Here is a 20,137-nt window from a genome sequence, read left to right as displayed (position 1 = left end):
TTGCGGACGTGTGAATGGAGCCTTACACTGCTGGGGCTCCGATCAGAAGTTGCCACTGCACCACCAATGAGGAGGAGGGGAGGGGACCTTGTGGCCACTGCCACCAATGATTTTAATACTGGAAGGTGGGGGTGAGGGGGCGCACTGCGCCACCAATGATTTTAATACTGGGGGGTTGAGGGGAGGGGGAACACTGCAAGACCAATGATAATCAACATTTAATACAGGAGGCGGTTGCGGCACCTGAGGGGTTAACTACCGCTGATGGCAGATCCCCGCCAGCACCCGCCTCCTGGATTTGTATTAAACGTTTACTTTCATTGGTGGCGCAGTGCGGCAGCGGCACAGGGGGTAGGGAGATAGTGCTTCCTTCTCCCCTGTGCTGCTGCAGAGAACATGGAGCGCGCTAAGAGCAGCGTGCTCCATGTTCTCTGATACTAGACTACGCAATAGTGAAGCATAGTATCGAAAGAAGGCAAATCCTGGTATTGAGGTCGATACCAGACAAAAGTATCGACTGGGTATCTAAAATTCAATACCCGAAACAAGCCTAGTGCAGACGGCCTAAGTTAGAGGTCAGAAGTTCACTGATCTATCATTTTGTCGCCCTTAGGGCTCTTTCACACCTGCGTTATTGTCTTCCGGCATAGAGTTCCGTCGTCGGGGCTCTATGCCAGAAGAATCCTGATCAGGATTATCCTAATGCATTCTGAATGGAGAGAAATCCGTTCAGGATGCATCAGGATGTCTTCAGTTCCGGAACGGAACGTTTTTTGGCCGGAGAAAATACCGCAGCATGCTGCGCTTTTTGCTCCGGCCAAAAATCCGGAACACTTGCCGCAAGGCCGGATCCGGAATTAATGCCCATTGGAAGGCATTGATCCGTATCCGGCCTTAAGCTAAACGTCGTTTTGGCGCATTGCCGGAGCCGACATTTAGCTTTTTCAGAGTGGTTACCATGGCTGCCGGGACGCTAAAGTCCTGACAGCCATGGTAAGTGTAGCGGGGGAGCAGCATACTTACCGTCCGTGCGGCTCCCCGGGCGCTCCAGAGTGACGTCAGGGCGCCCCAAGCGCATGGATCATGTGATCGCATGGATCACGTCATCCATGCGCATGGGGCGCTCTGACGTCATTCTGGAGCGCCCCGGGAGCCGCACGGACTGTAAGTATACCGCTCCCCCGATCCCCACTACTACTATGGCAACCAGGACTTTAATAGCGTCCTGGGTGCCATAGTAAAACTGAAAGCATTTGGAAGACGGTTCCGTCTTCAAATGCTTTCAGTACACTTGCGTTTTTTTCCGGATCCGGCGGGCACCTCCGGCAACAGAAGCGCATGCCGGATCCCAACAATGCAAGTGTGAAAGCCTTAGATAGGAATCAGCAGTGCAGTGTAATGAGACTGCACCCCCTCGGTATCTAGCATGCCAAAGGCATCAGGGGGTTTTCAGAAACATTATAACTGATGATCTATACTCAGGATAGGTCATCAGTATCTGATCGGTGGGGGGGACACAGACCTGGGAATCAATCAGCTGTTTGATAGTGCAGCCACGCTCACAGTAGCGCCTTCTCCTAGGCCATTGACGACACATTCATTGGTCATGTGGCCTAGGCTCAAGTGAATGGGGCTGAGCACGATACCAAGAACAGCCACCATGTACGACACTGTGCTTGGTAAGCACAAAGAAGGCCACTGCGCTCACAGGAGTGCCATTGCCTTCTCAAACAGCTGATCGGCGGGGGTCCCAGGTGTCGGACCGCCACCGATCAGGATAGGGCATCAGTAATAAAATCCTGGAAAACCCTTTTAAAGAGAACCATATCAGAGGGGAAGACTGAATCAAAATGGCAGACAATCCATAAATGGAATATCAACTAAAACAGGAATACACAAGGCATACAAAAGAGCCTCTACATTATTCTTTAATAAAAAGCCTGGGCTGCAATATAGAGACACCTGTTTTGCTGGAGTGCTTCTTTAAAGGGGTTCTCCGGGAATTAAGAAAATGAAAATACTTAAATATTACTTTATCATAAATATATTCTCAAATGCCTTTCATAAGTTATAATGGCTCGTTTTGTCTGGGGAGCAATAAGGGGCAACAAAATGGCCGCTGACCCATTAGTTCACACAAAACCTGTCCTGATTACTAAGGTTGAGTGAAGTTTGGGTTCGCCGGGTTCGGCCAAACTTCAGGTCAAAGATCGGGTTCGGGACCCAAACTTCACCCCGAACCCGGACCCCATTTAAGTCAATGTGGACCCGAACTTCACTTTATTATTTTCCGTTATAACATGGTTATAAAATGGAAATGGAAAATAATAGCATTCTTAAAACAGAATGCTAAATAAAATGTCTACTTACTTAGGCTACTTTCACACTAGCGTTCAGAGCGGGTCCGTCTGATGTCTGCTCAGACGGATCCGCTCCTATAATGCAAACGTTTGTATCCGTTCAGAACGGATCCGTCTGCATTATAACTTAGAAAAAATTATAAGTGTGAAAGTAGCCTGAACGGATCCGTCCAGACTTTATATTGAAAGTCAATGGGGGACGGATCCGTTTGAAGATTGAGCCATATTGTGTCATCTTCAAACGGATCCGTCCCCATTGACTTACATTGTAAGTCTGGACGGATCCGCTTGCCTCCGCACGGCCAGGCGGACACCCGAACGCTGCAAGCAGCGTTCAGGTGTCCGCTTGCTGAGCGGAGCGGAGGCTGAACGCCGCCAGACTGATGCATTCTGAGCGGATCCGCGTCCACTCAAAATGCATTAGGGCTGGACGGCTGCGTTCGGTGCCGCTTGTGAGCCCCTTTAAACGGAGCTCACGAGCGGACACCCGAACGCAGGTGTGAAAGTAGCCTTAGGGGTTAAAAAAAAAAAAAAAAAACTCACCTCATCCACTTCATACCCTTTTGCAGATCCTGAAGAAAAGAGGATACTGGCTGCGCGATCAAGTGGATGAGGTGAGTTTTTTGTTTGTTTTTTTAACCCCTCAGTAGACATTTTATTTAGCATTCTATTTTCAGAATGCTATTATTTTCCGTTATAACCATGTTATAACGGAAAATAATAAAATCACCCGAACACCGAACCCAAACTTTAGTAGGACAGTCTGGGTTTGGGTCCAGGTTCGCTCAACTCTACTGATCACACATGAGGACAAGTTACTTCACAACACTGAGCTAAAGAGCTGCCTCATCCTCCTCTCCTACTTGTCAGGGATTATGATCCTGAATACAGATAAGAACTTTAGCTGAATCTCTGGGGAATTTAGTTCATGAAGAGACATGAAGTACAGAGAGAACGGACAGGACAGACTGTGGTAATGGAGACTGTAAACAAGTGCTGCTGCTCATTAGCCACACCTCATTCTCTTCTTATGTTCCTCATCATATCCATTCCCAAAGAGATTTATCTGAAGATGGTATTAAACTGTATTCAGGATCATAATCCCTGACAAATAGGAGAAGGGGATAAGGCAGCTCTTTACCTCAGTGATGTGAAGAAACGTGTCCTCCTGTATGATTAGGACAGGTTTTGTATGTACTGATAGGACGGCGGCCATTTTATTTCTCCTAATGATTGCTCCCTAGACAAAACAAGCCATTCTAAGTAATGAAAGGTATTTGTGAATATATTTATAATAAAATAATATTTAAGTATTTTCATTTTTTTAATTCCTGGAGAACCCTTTTAAAAGGAAAAACAAACAGAACCATAATTCCTCAGATGATTGCAAAATAAACTGCAAACCTCTCGTGATGCTGGCCTGTAACCAAATCCAGAAGGCAAGTTTTTGTCCTCTTCACACCCTTTAGCACCTGGACTGAAATGAAGCTCTACATGAAATCTTTCCTCCGATGATAAGTCCTGTACATGAAGTTCAGAATAAAACGTTAATGACCCGATGCTTTACTAGACTGCTCCATTTTATTAGCTGCCAAGCTAAAGAAAGCTATTGTTCTGACTGACTGCGGCTTCCATATAGGTAACACATTGGGCCGGATGCAGACTTCTTAGGCTAGCTTTGCACAGCATTTAGGCATTACTTTTAGTGGGCACATTTGAGAAGGGTCATCAAAAGTATGTAAATGTATGTCTACAGCAGTCTCTGCTACACATTTATGGGACTCAACCATAGACTGAACTCCGTGAAGCATTAAGACAATTGCTAAATCATATTAGGAAAGGATGATTACATTTAGGATTTGTGAAAACCGTAAAGGGCGACTCTCCAGTTTTACCTGTGCAAATCACAGCATCCAGAGGTTACATCACCGTAAACATTTAATTTACATTAGGCTTCTGACAACTACTGTTAACTTCAGTGGCTCAGTCTGGTTAGCGATACATTTTTATAGTTTTTATTTCTTTAATATGACATGGCCATATTCTGACAGCCATAATTTTTTATATCTATGCCTATAGAGCCGTGTAAGGGTTTATTTTGTGTGAGGTGATTTGTAGTTTTGATACCATTTTGAGGTATGTATGAATTTATTTTTGATCACCTTTACAATTTTTTGAAAGGTGAAGCAAAAAAAAAGAGATTTTACTGGTAAGTTATACAAAAATCTCCTTCTCGCTCTTCATTGGGGGGACACAGGAACCGTGGGTATAGCCATGTCCTCTAGGAGGCGTTGACACTAGATAAAGCTGTTAGCTCCTCCCCTGGCAGCTATACCCCCTCCAACCAACCAAGAAAAAACATGGAACACCAACCATGCCCAAAAGACCCAACGGGGTTCAAACCAGCAACTGCCACAACGGTGGTCGAACAACAATACTGGGTGGGTGCTGTGTCCCCCAATGAAGAGCGAGAAAGAGATTTTACTGGTAAGTTATACAAAAATCTCCTTTTCTCGCCCATATTCATTGGGGGACACAGGAACCGTGGGACGTCCAAAAGCAGTCCACAGGGAGGGGAAAAAAACAACAGACCCATGGAAGCAAGCGTCCCTGCAGGTATCTAAGAAACTGCCGCCTGCAAGACCATGTGGCCCAAGGCAGCGTCCGCTGATGCAAAAGTATGCACCTGGTAAAACTTTGTAAATGTGTGTAAGGAGGACCAAGTAGCCGCCTTACACAACTGTGCAGCCAAAGCGCGATTCCTCCGCGCCCAAGAAGCGCCCACGCTGGTGGAGTGAGCCGTGGCCCCTAAGGGCGGAACCCTGCTCCGGGTGCGGTATGGTTCAGCACTTGCAGGCCGAATCCATCGTGCAATTGCCACTTGGAGGCCACCAATCCCTTGCGAGGACCCTCGGGATGAAAAAAAAAGGGGTTCCGTACGCCGGAAGGGACTGGAGGCTACCAATAATGATCAGAGCCCTGACAACATCCAATGATGTAACTCCCTTCCCTAGGGTGTGAAGGAGAGGGACAGTGAAGGAAGGAATTTCTTCATTGATATGGAAGTCAGAGACCACCTTCGGGAGAAAGAAGGAATGGGCCGGAGAACCGCCTTATCCTTGTGAAGACCCGGGAAGAGTTCTCTGCAAGAGAGCGCCGCCAACTCTGACACCTGTTTGATGGATGTGATAGTTACAAGAAAAACTACCTACTAGGACAGGAGTCTGAGTGATCTCCCGCAATAGCTCAAAGGGAGAAGACTGGAGCTCTGAAAGAACTATGTTCAGATCCCAAGGCGGTAGAGGACGGTACCGAAGAACCGTATGTGCCACTGCCTGAAGGAAGGTTTTCATGGTTACCAGGGGAGCCAGAGGACGCTGGAAAGGCTGTGTCCCCCTGGACAGAAGCGCCAACACCTGACCCATCAAGGAACTAAGTGCTAAACCAAGGTCCAAGGAGAGGACCGTGAGGAGAGAAAAAAAAACAGAAGCCCAGGAAGGACCTCCAGGTCCTATAATGGATCCTGTGCGATGCAGGCTTCCTGGCCTGAATCATAGTGCGAATGACGTCCGCCGAAAACCCTCTCCACGTCAGAATGGCAGTTTCAAAAGCCACGCCGTCAAACCAAAAGACCCTATTGCTGATGTAAGACCGGACCCTGTGAAGGAAGGTCGTCTCTGAGTGGCAGTGACCAAGGGACATCTCCAGAAGGAGAACGAGGTCGGCGTACCACGCGTGACGGCCGATCCGGAGCGACTAGGCGTTATCGGAATGCCCTCCATCTGGATCTTTCGTGGAACCCTGGGTAGGAGGGAAGGGGGAAAACACGTAAAGGGGGAGAACTCCCGCCAAGGCGATATCAGGGCGTCCACGCCACAAGCTTCCGGATCTCTTGCCCGGGAGAGAAGGTGGCAGCTGTGGTGTGGATATCGTTCACGCACCCAGGACCATGGAAGGATTCCCTGTAGAAGGAGGGATGAGGTGGGCACCACAGCCTACCGGTCTGGACCGGAGCGTGTGTGGAAATGGGAGCTACCAAGCGAATATCCCGTGCAAATGCAGATGAGGGAAGGTAGTAATGTAGGAGCTACCAAGGCCTGCGGGGTGGCTACGACCCATGAGCCAGAGGGGGGAAGACAGGAGACGAATAGGCTAGGTCTAAGACCATTCCCTGTGTGAGATCCGCGCTATACAGAAGTACCCAGGAATTAAGTGACTGTTCCGAAAAAACTCCGCCTGAGGAGGAAGACAGGCAAGGGGAGTGACACTGTATTGCTAGTCCCATACCCCAGCAAAGGAGGGGGCCACCCGCAGAACCTGACGAACGAGCTGTGCAGTAAAAAACAAATATGTAGTGGTAATGCAATACCGCTCCCACAGTAGTAGCCAGCGCTTGCCCCATCAGCGCAAAACTGAGGTGGGGGGCCTGAGACTATCCGTGGAAATCACGTACCATACTGCTCCAGATAAGTAGAGCTAACCTTAAAAACTCTACCTGGAAGGGAGCTGAGCAGGAGCAACTGCCAAGCCAGCGCCAGGGTAGGGCCCCTACCTGAGGGGATGTCCCACTGCAGCGACCACGAACTCCAGCATTAGCGAAAAACTGCACCTGTGGAGGAGAACACGCTGTAGTAGCTAAACCAGAGTGCCCACATAACCACTTTCCCAGAGAAGGGGGAGTGGTGGATACAGAATACAGAGTCAGTGAAACACTCGACTCGCTGGAACGTACTCACCATACCATATATGTGCAAAGGAGTACGCACTACATATTGATGCAGACAATATCATGACTGACTGGAACAACGGAGGCCCATGGAGATGGGGGTCTCTAGGACACATAAGTGATGCTAGGAAACCCCCTGAGAAGACAGATGATGTTATAATTATGCGCAAAACCAGCACCAAAGAAAAAGAAGGATACAATGAGGAATAGCCACCGTGTCCACTAGTGGCACCCATATAGCACTAGAGTAAGAGTACAGGGCCCCTGCGAGTACCGACTGTTGCCACGCCCCCTTGTGAAATAAGCGAAGGCACCTAGAGCCGTGGCGCCGCAGAATTGCAGCATTTGAAGATGTTTTGTTATTCCCCCGCTAGTGGATCACTTGTGGAAGGGGGTAATGCAACAGAAAGCACGGTGATGTGCAACACTCCGCCTATGCGCGACAGTCGGAACCGTATTCAATGGTAGTGCAATTACCTACCTAAGGAAAGTGGAAACATATGGCAAGTACTAGCCAGTGGTAGGGAGAATACTCCACCTATGAAGGGGGGCGAATGCCCACGGCGAGAACTAGTGCATATGGCAAGTCCTGTACCCCGTGGGAGTGCAATTATTGCACCTAAGTAAGGGGGCAATGCATACAGCACACATTGTAACCAGTGATGATGTCATTGCGCCACCAATGGAAGGGGCTAATGCATATGGCAGGTGCCGAACCCCATGTTATTGTACTTAGTTCACCTATGGCAGGGCAGGTACTGTAATCCTGAAGTAGTGCAGTTACTCCGCCTAAGGAAGGGGGTAATGCATACGACAAGTACTGCTGGCCACCGTAGATGCAATCTCGGGAGATTGCTTCGGACTCATGTCAGGGTCTGAATCAGTGATTCCCCCCCCCCCCCCCAAACCCCGGACGGACCCTCCCCTGTGATGGGGGTGGGGGGTCTGAGTGTGACCCAGGGAGGAATGGTGGGGGTGTGGAGATATGAGAGGAGAAAGATGTCCTGCTGTGGTTAGCTTGCGCGTAGGGCTGCCCCTCAGAATCTCGCCCCTGGCAGTTGTGGACTGCGCAGGTGGGGCCTTATTACCCAAACTACCCAGGGGGTGGAACGGGAACTACTAGAAGTCTCTCCACCGGATTGCGAAGGCGGTGCATTATCAACCAAACAAACCCGGAGGGTGGATGGGGGGTTCCAGCGGACCCCCACTGGATTGAGCAGGTGGAGAATTATCAACCAAATGACCCAGGAGGGTGGATTGGGAAGTTTAAGCGGCCCCCCCACTGGATTGGGCAGGTGGAGAATTATCAACCAAACGACCCAGAAGGGAGGAGTGGGAATGCCAGAGGTCCTTTATGGAATTGCGCAGGTGGAGAATTATTAACCAACGACCCAGGAGGGTGGATTGGGACTTCCAGAGGTACTCCACTGTATGGCACAGATGGAGAATTATCAACCAAACGGCCCCGGAGGACGGATTGGAAATCCTGCAGAGGTCCTTCACTGGATTGCGCAGGTGGAGACTTATCAACCAAACGACCCGGAGGGTGGATTGGGAATACTTCAGCTGTCGTCCACGGGATTTGCGAAGGTGGAGAATTATCAACCAAACAGCCCCAAAGGGCGGATTGGGAACTATGCGAGGTCCTCCTTATCCGAGATAGGGGACGGGCCCAGGCTGGGAGGTCCTGCGGTGATGTGGGCTGAGGAGGGGGACCCATATGAACGCATAATTTTTTAAAAAATTTAAACTAGGAAGCCAGCCTTGATTACTTGAGGCAGGAAGGGGTTCAATTCCTCCACATTATGGCACACTGTACTAGAGGTAGAAACCCAGTAATCAGGTGCTGGCCTAAAGAGGTTGCTGGCAAGGAAGGGTTAGGCTGTCTTGATGACCGGTGGGCGGAGCTCAGCAGGTGTCTGGGGGAGGGGGAAGTAGGGCGGGTAGAATTCGCGCCAGAGTGCCCCCCCCCCCCCAGGGACGAAGACTGCCGCTAAGCGGCGATCCAAAGAGAGTGCCCCTCCCTCCCCTGCACACAGCCGATCAGGAGAGGCCACCGAATTCTGCACCAGCAGGTCACAAAGGGACCGGAGCAGCGTGAATGCGCCCGCCCAGACGGACGCGTCCACCCCGGGGGTCGGGTCTATATCAACGCGGGCCGGAACACAGATGCGATGCACGGCCGATCGCGCTGCGGTTAACTCCCTCCGAAGCGGCGCGCTCTCACTGCAGCTCGTCTGCTCCCGAAAGGGGTGGATCATGGCGGTAGGTGTGTCTGACCGAGCGCCCCAGTCCACAGCGGTGTGCTCGGCCTCCCGCTGTACAACAGTGGCATTAACCCCGTGTGCCTTGTAAGGGGGAATGTGCATACCAAGAACAGGATGAACCTGATGGCGAGTCCTGTAAGACATATTGATTTTCATGTAATCGTTGGCCATCGTGGTAGAGCGGGTCTTGAACCCCTGAGTATAGGCTGGCCCTGCTTGATAATGATGACGAGGGAGGGAGGGAGGGAGGGGAGGGAGGGGAGGGTAGAACATACTACCTAGTCCCGTCTACTCACCTCATCTTCATCCTCTTCTCTTTCCTGCCGCCATCTTCACCCTTCCTCTTCTCCAGCAGGGTCACCCCTTCAGCTACTGGCACCATAGTGGCAGGACGCTGGAAGAGGGACTTGGATGGGTGACCCTTCTGCTGGCGGGATGCAGGGGAGCGAGGCTGCCCTCGTCAACCTTGTCTTCGTGTGGGGGAGGAGGCAGCGTGGCAAACCAACGCTGGCGTGCTCCCCCAGGAAAAGAGGGAGGCGAGGCGACCACTGTTTCCCACCTGAAAAGAAGGAAAGGAGGGAGGTCTTGTCTCCTATTGACACTAGAAAAAACTGAAGCTCTCTCTCTCCAGGCTGGAGGGGGTATAGCTGCCAGGGGAGGAGCTAACAGCTTTATCTAGTGTCAACGCCTCCTAGAGGACATAGCTATACCCACGGTTCCTGTATCCTCCAATGAATATGGGCGAGAAAATAGCAATTCAGTCATTTTGATTTCCCATAATAAACACTTTTATATTTGAACAGTTCAAGCTACGAGTAAGAATTTGTCATACATAGTTCGAAATGCGTAAGCACTTTTTTTTTTTACCGCGCCAGACATGGTTTTAAGAAGATGAAATAAAAGAGTAAATTTTAAGGAGTGCTGGAGCTTATTTTTACTTGAAGTTTCACAACGGTGCTAGTTTTCCCATCAGGATACCGTTCCCTGCACCCGCTGTCCCTGATAAAATGGCTACCGAGCTATAAAGAGCAGAAATTAAATGTGTTCATTTACCAGTTTTGCTGATATTTTCCCACAAAATCAATCTGTTCTGCTCCTCCATTGTATTTTATGATGACAAGTTCCCTTTTGGTGGGGGCCAACACCAAGAACTCCTGCCGATCAGCTGTTTGAGAAGGCAGCCACACTCACAGTAACGCTGCCGCTTCTCTCAGCTTTTCCTAGGCCAGTGACGTTCATCGGTCATGTGGCCTAGGAGCAGCTGAGCCCCATAGAAGTGAATGGGGCTGAGTGCGATACCAAGCACAGCCGCTGTATTATGTACGCGCTGTGCTTGGCGAGTACGGAGAAGGCCGTGGCTCTCACAGGAGCGCCGATGCCTTCTCAAACAGCTGATCAGCGGGGGTCCCAGGGGTCAGACCCCCACCGACCAGATACTGATGACCTATTCAAAGGATAGGTCATCAGTATTAAAGTCTTTGAAAACCCTTTTCCTTTTTCCTATTTGAATGACAGTAATGCCAATTTTCCACACAAAAAGGAGACTTTTGTATAACTTACCAGTAAAGTCTCTTTCTCGCTCTTCCTTGGGGGACACAGGAAACCATGGTATAGCTCTGCTCCCTAGGAGGCGTGACACTAAGTGAAAGCTGTAAGCCCCTCCTCCATCAGCTATACCCTTCAGCCTGGAGAGAGAGACTGCCAGTTGCGTGTCCAAGTAGTGAAAGATAACCACCAACCGGAAAAAAGAACTGTCAAGCCCCAACGGGGGCAACCAAGCCGGAACCACAACTGTAAACCCAAATGAAGGGCGGGTGCTGTGTCCCCCAAGGAAGAGCGAGAAAGAGACTTTACTGGTAAGTTATACAAAAGTCTCCTTTTCTCGCTCATATTCCTTGGGGGACACAGGAAACCATGGGACGTTCCAGAGCAGTCCCAGAAGGGAGGGACCAGAACAAACTAGACCAACACCCAGAGGCATCAATCAACTGCCTCCTGCAACACCAGACGGCCTAAAGCAGCGTCAGCCGACGCATGAGTATGCACCCTGTAGAACTTGGTGAAGGTGTGCAAGGAGGACCAAGTGGCCGCCTTGAAAATCTGCTCCGTAGAAGCCCGATTCCTCTGAGCCCAGGAAGCCCCGACCGCTCTAGTGGAGTGAGCGGTAACACCAAGGGGCGGAACCTTGCCCTCGGCAAGATAAGCCTCAGTAACAGCCATCTTGACAAAACGGGCGATAGCAACTTTGGACGCCGCCATCCCTCTGCGCGACCCCTCCGGAACCACAAAGAGCGAGTCAGTACGCCTGAAAGAGCTGGTTACCTCCAGGTAAACCTTGAGCGCCCTGACAACGTCCAGGCGATGAAGCTTCCTCTCCCGGGGGTGGGAAGGGGAAGGACACAAGGAGGAGAGAACGATGTCCTCGTTCAGATGAAAGGCGGAGACCACCTTAGGAAGGAAGGAAGGGACCGGACGAAGAACCACCTTGTCCTGGTGGAACACTAGGAAAGGTTCCAGACAGGAGAGTGCAGCGAATTCGGACACCCTCCGAAGAGAGGTGACGGCTACAAAGAAAATAACCTTGCAGGACAGAAGCCGCAAGGAAACAGTCCGCAGAGGCTCGAAAGGAGAAGCCTGGAGCGCTGAGAGAACCAGGTTCAGGTCCCAGGGCGGTACCGGAGGGCGGTACGGAGGAACCGCGTGAGCCACGCCCTGAAGGAAAGTCTTGACAGGACCAAGGGGGGCCAGTGGGCGCTGAAACAAAATGGACAGCGCAGACACCTGACCCTTCAAAGAACTAAGACCCAGACCTTGGGCAAGGCCACTCTGAAGGAAGGACAAAACGGTGGGGAGAGAAAAGCGGAGCGGAGGAATCCCCAGATCGGCACAGAACCCCAAATAGGTCCTCCAGGTCCTATAATAGATCCTAGAAGAGGACGGCTTACGGGCGCGGATCATGGTGCGGACGACGTCCGCAGAAAAACCCCTACGTGTCAGGACGGTGGTCTCAACAACCACGCCGTCAACGTAGGGACCTTAAATGCGGGTGGAAGATCGGTCCCTGAGAGAGAAGATCTTCCCTGGCGGGCAGCGGCCAGGGCGCGTCTGCCAGGAGCAGCATGAGGTCGGCGTACCAAGACCGGCGGGGCCAGTCCGGAGCGACCAGAATCACCGAGACGCCTTCCGCCGCGATCTTCCGAAGGACCTTGGGCAGGAGTGGGATGGGAGGGAATATGTATGGACGCGCGAAGCCTCGCCAAGGAAGAACGAGGGCGTCGGCTCCGCAAGCTCCCGGATCCCTGGCCCTGGACAGATAGGCGGGGACCTTGTGATTGAACTTGGAGGCCATGAGGTCCACGTCCAGCATGCCCCAACGAAGGCAAATGGCCTCGAACACCTCCGGGTGAAGAGACCACTCGCCGGGGTCGACGGTGGTGCGACTGAGGAAGTCCGCCGCCCAATTGTCCACCCCTGGAATAAAAATTGCAGATAGAGCCGGGACGTGGGCTTCCGCCCAACGGAGAATGCTGGTGACCTCCCGCATCGCTGCGAGTGCCCCCCTGGTGGTTTATGTACGCCACGGCCGTGGCGTTGTCCGATTGCACACGAACTGGATGACCCCTCAGCAGATGAGTCCAGTGTCGCAGAGACAGAAGGGCCGCTCTCAGCTCCAGGACATTGATCGAGAGTTTGGACTCCGATGGAGACCAAATGCCCTGGACGGATCGGGGAGGAAACACGCCTCCCCAGCCCAAGAGACTGGCATCGGTTGTAACCACCAACCAGTTGAGCGGCAGAAAGGACTTGCCCAGAAGAGGGGCCTGTAACCACCAGCGGAGAGATGACCGCACCGGAGGCGATAGACGGAAGGGATGGTCCAGAGACTCCGGCGATTTGTCCCAGGAGGAGAGGATCGCCCGTTGGAGAGGGCGGGAGTGAAACTGCGCAAATGGGATCGCCTCGAAGCAGGCAACCATCTGCCCCAAGACCCGCATGCAGAAGGACGGTCGACGGTGGAGAAGGAGACCCCGAATTGCCCGACGGAGGGTCAGTCGTTTTTCCGAGGGAAGACGTACCTCCGCCGCTCCCGTGTCTAAAAGCATTCCCAGGAAGACCAGTTGTCTGGAGGGGGGAAGGGAGGACTTGGGGAAGTTGATGACCCAACCGAACCTCGCCAGGGTCTCTAGAGTGAGATCCACGCTGGCAACCGCTTGAGAAAGGGACGGAGCCTTGATGAGGATATCGTCCAAGTACTGTAGCAGAAAAACACCCCTGGAGCGGAGTAAGGCCAAAACCGGGGCCAGGACCTTGGTGAACACCCGGGGGGCTGTGCCAGCCCAAAGGGAAGGGCGACAAATTGGAAGTGAAGGTCCCCCACGGCGAATCGGAGGAAGCGATGGTGACACCGGGCTACCGGAACATGGAGGTAGGCATCCTGTATATCGATGGAAGACATAAAATCTCCCCGCTCCAGGGAAGCCACCGCGGAACGGAGGGACTCCATCCGAAACCGTCGAAGGAGGAGAAAACGGTTGAGCCTTTTGAGGTCCAAAATGGGCCGCACCGAACCTCCCTTCTTGGGAACTACAAAGAGGTTCGAATAGAACCCTTGGAACCTTTCCTCTAGAGGAACGGGGGTAATCACCCCCCTGTCCAGTAAGGCTTGAACAGCCGCGGAGAACGCGGCCGCGCTTTTCGGGTCCCGCGGCGGGCGGGAGCAAAAGAACCGATCTGGAGGGAAGGACGCAAATTCGATTTTGTATCCAGAAGACACAATTTCGAGAGCCCAGGCGTCGGAGACGTGAGCCATCCAGACGTCCCTGAAAAGGAGGAGCCGGCCCCCCACCCGGGTGGGTGGGGGCGCACCTTCAGGCAGAGGACTGCTTTGCTGCGGGTGTGCGGGCAGCCTGCGGCCTGCGCCAGTAGGGCTGCGCCCGAAAAAACGGCTTCCTACGCTTATCCTGGGGAGGGGCTGAAGCGGCAGCTGCGGGGGGAGCCCCAGAGGTCCTGCGGGAGGACCGAAAACGAGACGCACCAGGGCGTCCGCGGGGGGCGCCCCTGGCTTGGGGTTGAGGAAGATGGGTGCTTTTACCACCCGTGGCCTCCGAAATAAGCTCGTCTAGGCGGACCCCGAAAAGGCGGGAACCCGCAAAAGGTAGCCCCGCCAAGGAACGTTTGGAGGCAGCATCCGCTTTCCAAACCTTCAGCCAGAGTTCCCTCCTGACGGAAACGGCCAGGGCGGAGGAGCGTGCTATAAGGGCTCCCGCATCAAGGGAGGCCTCGCAAACAAAATTCCCAGCCCGAACAATAAGCTGGGCCAAGGAACGTAGGTCCTGGATGGGGACGTCCGAGTCCAACTCCTGCTCCAGCTGCACACCCCAAGCAGAGATTGCTTTACCTGCCCAGGCAGAAGCAAAAACCGGTCTGAGGGCAGAACCGGAGGCAGCAAAAATGCCTTTGGAAAGGGTCTCCATGCGACGGTCCTCCGCTGACTGAAGAGAGGACCCGTCGGGAACAGGGATGGCCGTGTTCTTTGACAGACGGGCCACAGGGGGGTCCACCTTGGGTGGGGACGACCAGGTGGCCACAACATCGGCTGGAAAAGGATAGCAAATATCCAGCTTCTTGGGATTGACAAAACGGGCGTCCGGGCGAGCCCAAGCCTTAGACACCACGGAGGAGAAATCAGAGTGGATTGGAAAGACTTTGGAGGCCTGCTTGGGTCTGATAAAGGAGACGCTAGCTGCGTCAGAGCTAGGGGGGTCATCTTGCACCTTAAAGGTGTCACGAATATCAGAGATGAGTTGACCCATCGCTGAGGCTAGCTTGGACGGCAGGGCCGAGTCCATTTCCAAATCCGAAGCCGCCAATTCACCTTCAGAGGGCGAATTCTTTGGAGAGGAGAGGCCCGTCTGAGTGCGCACGCGTGGCGGAGAGAGAGAGGCATCCGAGGAGGAGGCTCGCTCTACTCTAAAACGCTTCTGGGAGTGCCTAGCTCGGGAAGGGTCACTAAGAGAGGGTGAACCCGCCGCAGCGGCAGAAGCGGTGGACCCGGAGGGTGCGACAGTAAGAGTGGCATCCTGCGGGGTAGGCGGCCTGTCTATTAGGCGGCCCACGACATGGGTGAGGCTTTCCACGGCCTGGGACAGGGATCTAGCCCAGTCAGGCGGGTCAGAGGAAGCAGGGAGCGACACAGCGGGCGACTGAGGCTGCGGTGGAGCCCGGCATGCAGGACAGTGCGGATCAGACTGCCCCCGGGGTAAGGGTTCCCTACAAGCGGTACAGGCATGGTACCAAGGCTTGGCGGCTGCAGAAGGGTCTGACATGGTGGAAAAAATGTTGCGCTTAAAGGGGGGGGGGTGCCAGTGATTACACCCAGGCAGCAGCACTGGTGGCACGGAGGGAGTTAACAGTCCTACCAGACCCGCGGACAGCGCAAGCGGCAGCAGTAAGGGCAGCAGACTGAAGGAGGCTGTGGAGGAGTGGCAGCAGGCACGGAGATGAAGAGCTTCAGGATCGGACGGCAGAGAGGATTCCACGCAGCACTAGAGATGTGGAGCCCGACGAAACAGGAAGCAGCGGAGCGCATGTAGGATGCTCCGCGCCCCCCCCCCCCCCGCGCTGAAGGAGAAGGCAGAGCCGCGCGCGGCAAAATGATTTAACCCCCGAGAAGGATGAAGTGCCGGCCAAGGTAAAATGGCGCCGTTCGCGCCAAGTAAACGGCCCCGGCCGCGCCTGGATGTGGCAGACGGCCTCCTGCCCACAGCCGTCCCCCTGATGCCCTGCCGCTGGAGAAGACCGAAGTCCCCCCCAAATGATGCCCGGTAAAAGTTGCCGGCCCAGTTATGCCTATGGGGGGGGGGGGGGGGGGATGATGTATGGAAAAAAACGCTTGAGTCTTCAAGCGTAGATGTAGCAGCGGTGGGAGGGAGAGGAAAAGGGGGGGGGGGGGGGGGGGCTGGAGCAGCCACTCTCACCATCCGCTGTCTTCACCCTCAATCCGTCCAGCAGGGTCGCCCCTTCAGCTACTGGCACTGCAGTGGCAGGAAGCCGGGGGAGGGACTTGGCGTGCGGGCGACCCTTGAGCTGGCGGGACGCAGGGGAGCGAGGCTGCCCTGGTCCACCTTGTCTTCTGTGGGGGAGGCGGCAGTGCGGCATTACCGGCACTGGCGCAACTCAACCCCGGGAGAAACAGAGGGGTCTAGTGCGCCTCTGTTGTCCCTGCAATTAGAAAAAACCCGAATTAAAAACAACAAATAACGCAAAAAATAAAAAATTATAGGAAAGCAACCCTGCCTAAGCAGGGAGTGTCTTGCCTCCTTGGACACTAAGCAAAAAACTGGCAGTCTCTCTCTCCAGGCTGAAGGGTATAGCTGATGGAGGAGGGGCTTACAGCTTTCACTTAGTGTCACGCCTCCTAGGGAGCAGAGCTATACCATGGTTTCCTGTGTCCCCCAAGGAATATGGGCGAGAAATGATATTCACTGTACACTGTAGCGTGGACTAGAGGACAAGTTGTGTGCAGTTCTGGGTATTCACCTCGGAGGCATTGTTAGGATCTTGTGGTACTCTGGTGCCAACCATTTATAGTTACCCTGTGCCACTGTCTTACCCACAGTTATTGGAGGAACATGAATTCTAAATATTTTCATACAAGTCACCTTGTTTGGGTCTTCATAGAGCATAATCACAATCTGGGTCATGTAGTTCAGTTCATTAACAAAGTTCAAGTAGTCCATTGCCCTTTTCCACTGTTCATCCTTCAACTCCTAGAAGAAAGAATGCCATTAGGATACGTACAGGTATAGCCCACGTATCTGTCCATAGCCTAACTAAAAGATGTGAACAGTGTCACATGACTGATGCCATCATATAATCCCTGACATTCAGTAAACAGCTTTGTTACATGACGTACATGTTCTGGGTCAGCACACGGGACACATCCATGTGAAAATTTAACCGGACTAGTGGTGGAATCATGATTTTATTGTGGTTATTATATTAACTACATTACTGTGTGTATTTACATGGCTGCCTGTCTAGGTGATGTTGTCATGTTGTTAATAAAGTTTAGTGTAATAGAAAACACACACACACAGACATGATGAGATGCCGCTGCAGGCAGTGGTACTGTCTATACTGTATATGTTCTCCTCAATACAATGCTATTCACCTGTTACATACCTGGGCAATTAATGGGGTTGTCCTACCATATATCAGATCAGCGGAGGTCCGACATCTGGGACCCACGCAGATCAGCTATGTGAAAAGAAGGCGGTGCTCTACGCGAGCGCTGCTTCCTCTTCATTATACTTAATGCTTACTCTTCAAGTAAATGGAGGGAGTACTTGTGATTACTCTGCCCTTTCAAGACGACGGGCAGTACAATGAAGAGGGAGCAGCTCTCGCATAGAGTGCCGCCTCCTCTTTGAACAGCAGACCGGCGGGGGTGTCGGACCTCTGGTGATCAGATAGTGATGACCTATCCTGACGTTAGGTCATCAATACATATGGCAGGATAACCCCTTTAACCCCTCATCACTGACACCATATTTAGTCCTATCCAGTTCTCCTACGGATGCATTTTACAGGACTAATATGGGCCATACCACCTTTTCTTGTTCTTTATGGAGAGGCTACTGTATGGATATAACAACAGTTTCTCTACATAAATCAATGTAGTCACTGGAATACCTCTTCTGGCTGCCAGCAGCTTCCTCTAGTGGGAGATTACTGAAGAGGAATTGATATAAACCTGCCTTCAGAGAATTCCCATTCAGATGAAGCTATACTGTATATACAGGTGCATCTCAAAATGGATCATCATTGAAAAGTTAATTTATTTCAGCATTCAATTCAAAAAGTGAAACCCATATATTCTATAGATTCATTACACAGAGTGATCTATTTCAAGCCTTGTTATTCTTTTAGTGTTGATGATAATGGCTTATAGCTAATGAAAGCCCAAGAGTCAGTATCTCAGAAAATTAGAATATTATAAAAGACCAACAGAAATGTCATCCGGATTTGCTGGCCAATCAAGCATAGTGATACCGTAGTTATTCAACTAGGTATTGGTACTTTTGGCAGTGTGGGCAGGTGCAAAGTATTACTGGAAAATTTAATCAGCATGTCCATAAAAGCTTGTGAGCAGAGGGAAGTATGAAGTGCTCTAAAATTTTGAGTAGATGGCTGCTTTGACTTCGGACTTGATATAACACAGTGGACCAACACCAGCAGATGACATGGGTCCCCAAACCATTACTAACTGTGGAAACCACACTGGACCTCAACTTGGATTGTGTGCCTCTCCACTCTTCCTCCAGACTCTGGGACATTGTTCTCCTTTGCCCAGGTAAGACTGTCCTGATGTTGTCCCTGGGTCATGAGTGGCTGGACACAAGGAATGTGACAGTTGTAGCCCATATCCTGTATAGGTCTGTGTGTGGTGGATCTTAAGCACCAACTCCAGTCGCAGTCCACTCCTCGTGAATCTCCCCCAAATTCTTGAATGGCCTTTTCTTGACAATCCCTTCAAAGCTGTGGTTATCCATGTTGCTTATGCATCTTTTTCTACCAAACTTTTTCCTTCCACTCAACTTAGCAATGACCTTTTGTGACTTACCCTCCATGTGGGTGGGGTGTCAATTAGGGATGAGCGAATCGCTTTCAGATGAAACATCAGAAGTCGATTTGCATAAAACTTCATTAGAATACTGTACGGAGCGAATTGGCTCCTATGAGCAGAAGTTATTACTCTCGCGGGACTTCGGGTAATAACTTCAGAAATTAATTTGTACTGTTAAAAACCTTTTACCAAACTCTGTTTCAGTTCCAAGCTGTACCTTGGAATCGAACCAGAGTTCGGTAAAAGTTTTTTTATAGTAGAAATTAATTTCTGAAGTTATTACCTGAAGCCCCGCGAGACTTCATGAAGTAATAACTTCTGCTCACAGGAGCCAATGCATTGTAATACTTCGGATATCTCATCTTGTCTTCTGGACAACTGCTAAATCCGCAGTTTCCCCCCCCTCCCCGATTGTGTAGTCTACGGAATCTGAACTTTTTACATAATATTCTAATTTTCTGAGATACTGACTTTTAGGTTTTCATTAGCTGTAAGCCATAATCATCAACAGTAAAATAGATCACTTGTGTGTAATCTATAAAATATGAGTTTCACTTTTTGAATTAAATTACTGAAATAAACTTTTCCATGATATTCTAATTTATTGAGAGGCACCTGTAATACAATGTAGTGCTGTAGTGAATTCATCTTTAGTTTTCACCACCAGAGGGCCACTCAACACTGCAAAAATCATTTCTATATTTTGGTCCCATGGGAAACAAATAGCATAAACCCACTTCCGATGAGACATGCTGCATACTGAAAAGTACAGAAAATATTTGTCGAAAATTTAGAATACTACAAATTCTGTATTATGCACCTACTCCAGGCAGACAGCACATCATGCAAATCTTTAGTCACATGGACAAGTACATCTACATACTAATAATATTTGCCGATCACGGGGAGAAAAATAATCATCTCTGTATATGAGAATAATGAATTGGTAATAACTACCAGAAGTGATAAGCGTTCTTTGCCAACTAGTAACTTCTGTAAGTTTCTTTTAAAGTTGATTTGATAATCAACCACACTATGTGATTGACATATGAAGGACAAAGACCATGGGCCAGATTTATCATTACTCTGACAGCTCACTCCACTTTAACATATGGCTAAAGTCAGTTTTAGCCAAGTCAGATTTATGATCGGCCCT

At 51.1% G+C, this 20,137-nt stretch overlaps 1 protein-coding gene across 12 annotated transcripts in view; it reads right to left on the bottom strand.

The window, feature by feature from the left end:
• The window catches only part of PPIP5K2 (diphosphoinositol pentakisphosphate kinase 2), a 160,743-nt gene that overhangs the window by 41,940 nt on the left and 98,666 nt on the right, over positions 1–20,137 (bottom strand). For all 12 annotated transcript variants that reach the window (XM_040421590.1, XM_040421591.1, XM_040421593.1 and 9 more), the window contains exons 22-23: positions 17,015–17,122; positions 3,765–3,881 (exon numbers count right to left, since the gene is read on the bottom strand). In XM_040421590.1, the coding sequence (XP_040277524.1) occupies positions 3,765–3,881; positions 17,015–17,122 (225 nt within the window). The remainder of the gene's footprint in view (positions 1–3,764; positions 3,882–17,014; positions 17,123–20,137) is intronic.

The sequence above is a fragment of the Bufo bufo genome, chromosome 2, assembly GCF_905171765.1.
Source record: "Bufo bufo chromosome 2, aBufBuf1.1, whole genome shotgun sequence".
NCBI lineage: Eukaryota > Metazoa > Chordata > Amphibia > Anura > Bufonidae > Bufo > Bufo bufo.
Note: the sequence above shows the minus strand (reverse complement) of the source record. Positions and strands in the feature narration are given on the sequence as shown.